Consider the following 1,622-nt stretch of genomic DNA (forward strand, 5'->3'; position numbering starts at 1 on the left):
CAAAAGACTAATTGAGTTACTGACCAAACTGAGTACACTGAGTGCCTCATGTAATTCCTTCTGTAACTGAAAAATGTGGAAAGGTTTCTCCCCCAGTCTTTAGATTTTCTTTTTCTCCAAAAAAAAAAAAAACTAGTTTGCACAAAGAAGTCAGCTCTGTTCAGAAAAAGATGAATTATGTTTTAGATACACTCACCTGTGGATTTACCAACTAAAAGAAGTTGAATATTTCTCTCAACAGAACCTTCTACAGTCTGCTCAGTGTATGTTCTTCCTGACTTTACCTTGACATACTTATTATATAAAGTTATATTTAAATCTATATTGTCGCTATAACAAAGGATTGTTTTTGAACATCACATCCTTCTTGAGTGGAATTTTTAAAACTGCTTTTACCATATATATGTTCATTTACTCTAAGAAGCAAGGAAATAGTCACTCATTGGGCATCTGTATGGGCCTAACCTTGAGTGTATTGACTTATTGTAAAGTCTACCAGCATTTTTTTAAGCATTGTCCTCTACATTTTATTTTTAGAAGACTAGAATAAAGGTATAAATGCTACTAGGTCTTCTGGTACATCTAATGATAAACCTTTGCATGAGACACATTAGGGTCTTAATCAACTCTGAATTCTTTAATTGGGGGCTGTGTTCTAAGGGGCTTCAGATTTTTCTCTGGATTGGCTTAGGATATTGCCTTTTCTTAGAAAAATGTCTATGCATCTTGTTCCCTTGAACACAAGGGTGGTGTTGATAATATTTGACAGGACTTATTTGATCAAAAAACTAACTCACCAAACCATCTAAGTGCTCCCGAACCTTTCAGTTTGCACAATTCTTTTCTCTTTTTCAAGTTACCCAGGACTTCCAGCCTGCTGTCCTATGACACTGCTGTTCTTGGTACGACCTTGTTTCATCACCAGCATCAAATTTGCTCAATTCTACTTGCTGACATTTAATTGGCTGTCATTCACAGGGCTGCAAAACACCATGTGCCATGATCATAATGTATTGTTAGCTTGGCCACACTTACTTTCCAAAGTCTGGGTTTTTATTATTAATTTAGTCCAGAAGAATTCTTTAAAAAAATCAAAAAATATAATTGCCTAATTTTTTAATTGGTTTTCATTTCTTTATATCTCAGTTATCAAATTCATTCTGTGGCTCATTCCCAGATTCTCTCTTTCCAGGTGAATCACATTGTTTTTGAAAACTATCATCAGTTGTTATGCTTGGAAGGAAATTTTTCTCAGAAGACCCTGAAAGTAGCTGCTTGTGACCCAATGAAATCATATCAAAAGTGGAAATTTGAAAAATATTATGAAGCCTGAAGTGGAACTGATTTTTTTTCCTAGTAAATCCATTAAATACTGTGAAACTAACAGTGACTTGGTAACTGTATTTCTCAGTGGTAGTTTAAATTTTCATAGCATTTGGATGGAAGATTTTTATAAATCACAATATTTGGAATACCGAAAGATAACTCAGGGAAACAGTCCCACATTGGACTGGAGTCCTTCTTCAGCACCGTGTGGCCTTTGGAATTGCCTGCTTCCCACTCTGTGCTAGAACTCATCCTGCAAGTTTCCCCATGTAAGCTGACAGGTAACCAGGAACGAA

At 35.5% G+C, this 1,622-nt stretch overlaps 1 protein-coding gene across 1 annotated transcript in view; it reads left to right on the forward strand.

The window, feature by feature from the left end:
• GALNT5 (polypeptide N-acetylgalactosaminyltransferase 5) overlaps positions 1 to 1,390 on the forward strand; it is a 49,254-nt gene extending 47,864 nt beyond the window's left edge. Inside the window, exon 10 of the mRNA XM_012640771.1 lies at positions 1,193 to 1,390. Coding sequence (XP_012496225.1) covers positions 1,193 to 1,333 — 141 coding nt within the window. The 3' untranslated portion in view covers positions 1,334 to 1,390. The remainder of the gene's footprint in view (positions 1 to 1,192) is intronic.
• The last annotated feature ends 232 nt before the right edge of the window (positions 1,391 to 1,622 follow it).

This window comes from Propithecus coquereli, unplaced genomic scaffold, assembly GCF_000956105.1.
Source record: "Propithecus coquereli isolate 6110/MARCELLA unplaced genomic scaffold, Pcoq_1.0 Scaffold157, whole genome shotgun sequence".
Classification (NCBI taxonomy): domain Eukaryota; kingdom Metazoa; phylum Chordata; class Mammalia; order Primates; family Indriidae; genus Propithecus; species Propithecus coquereli.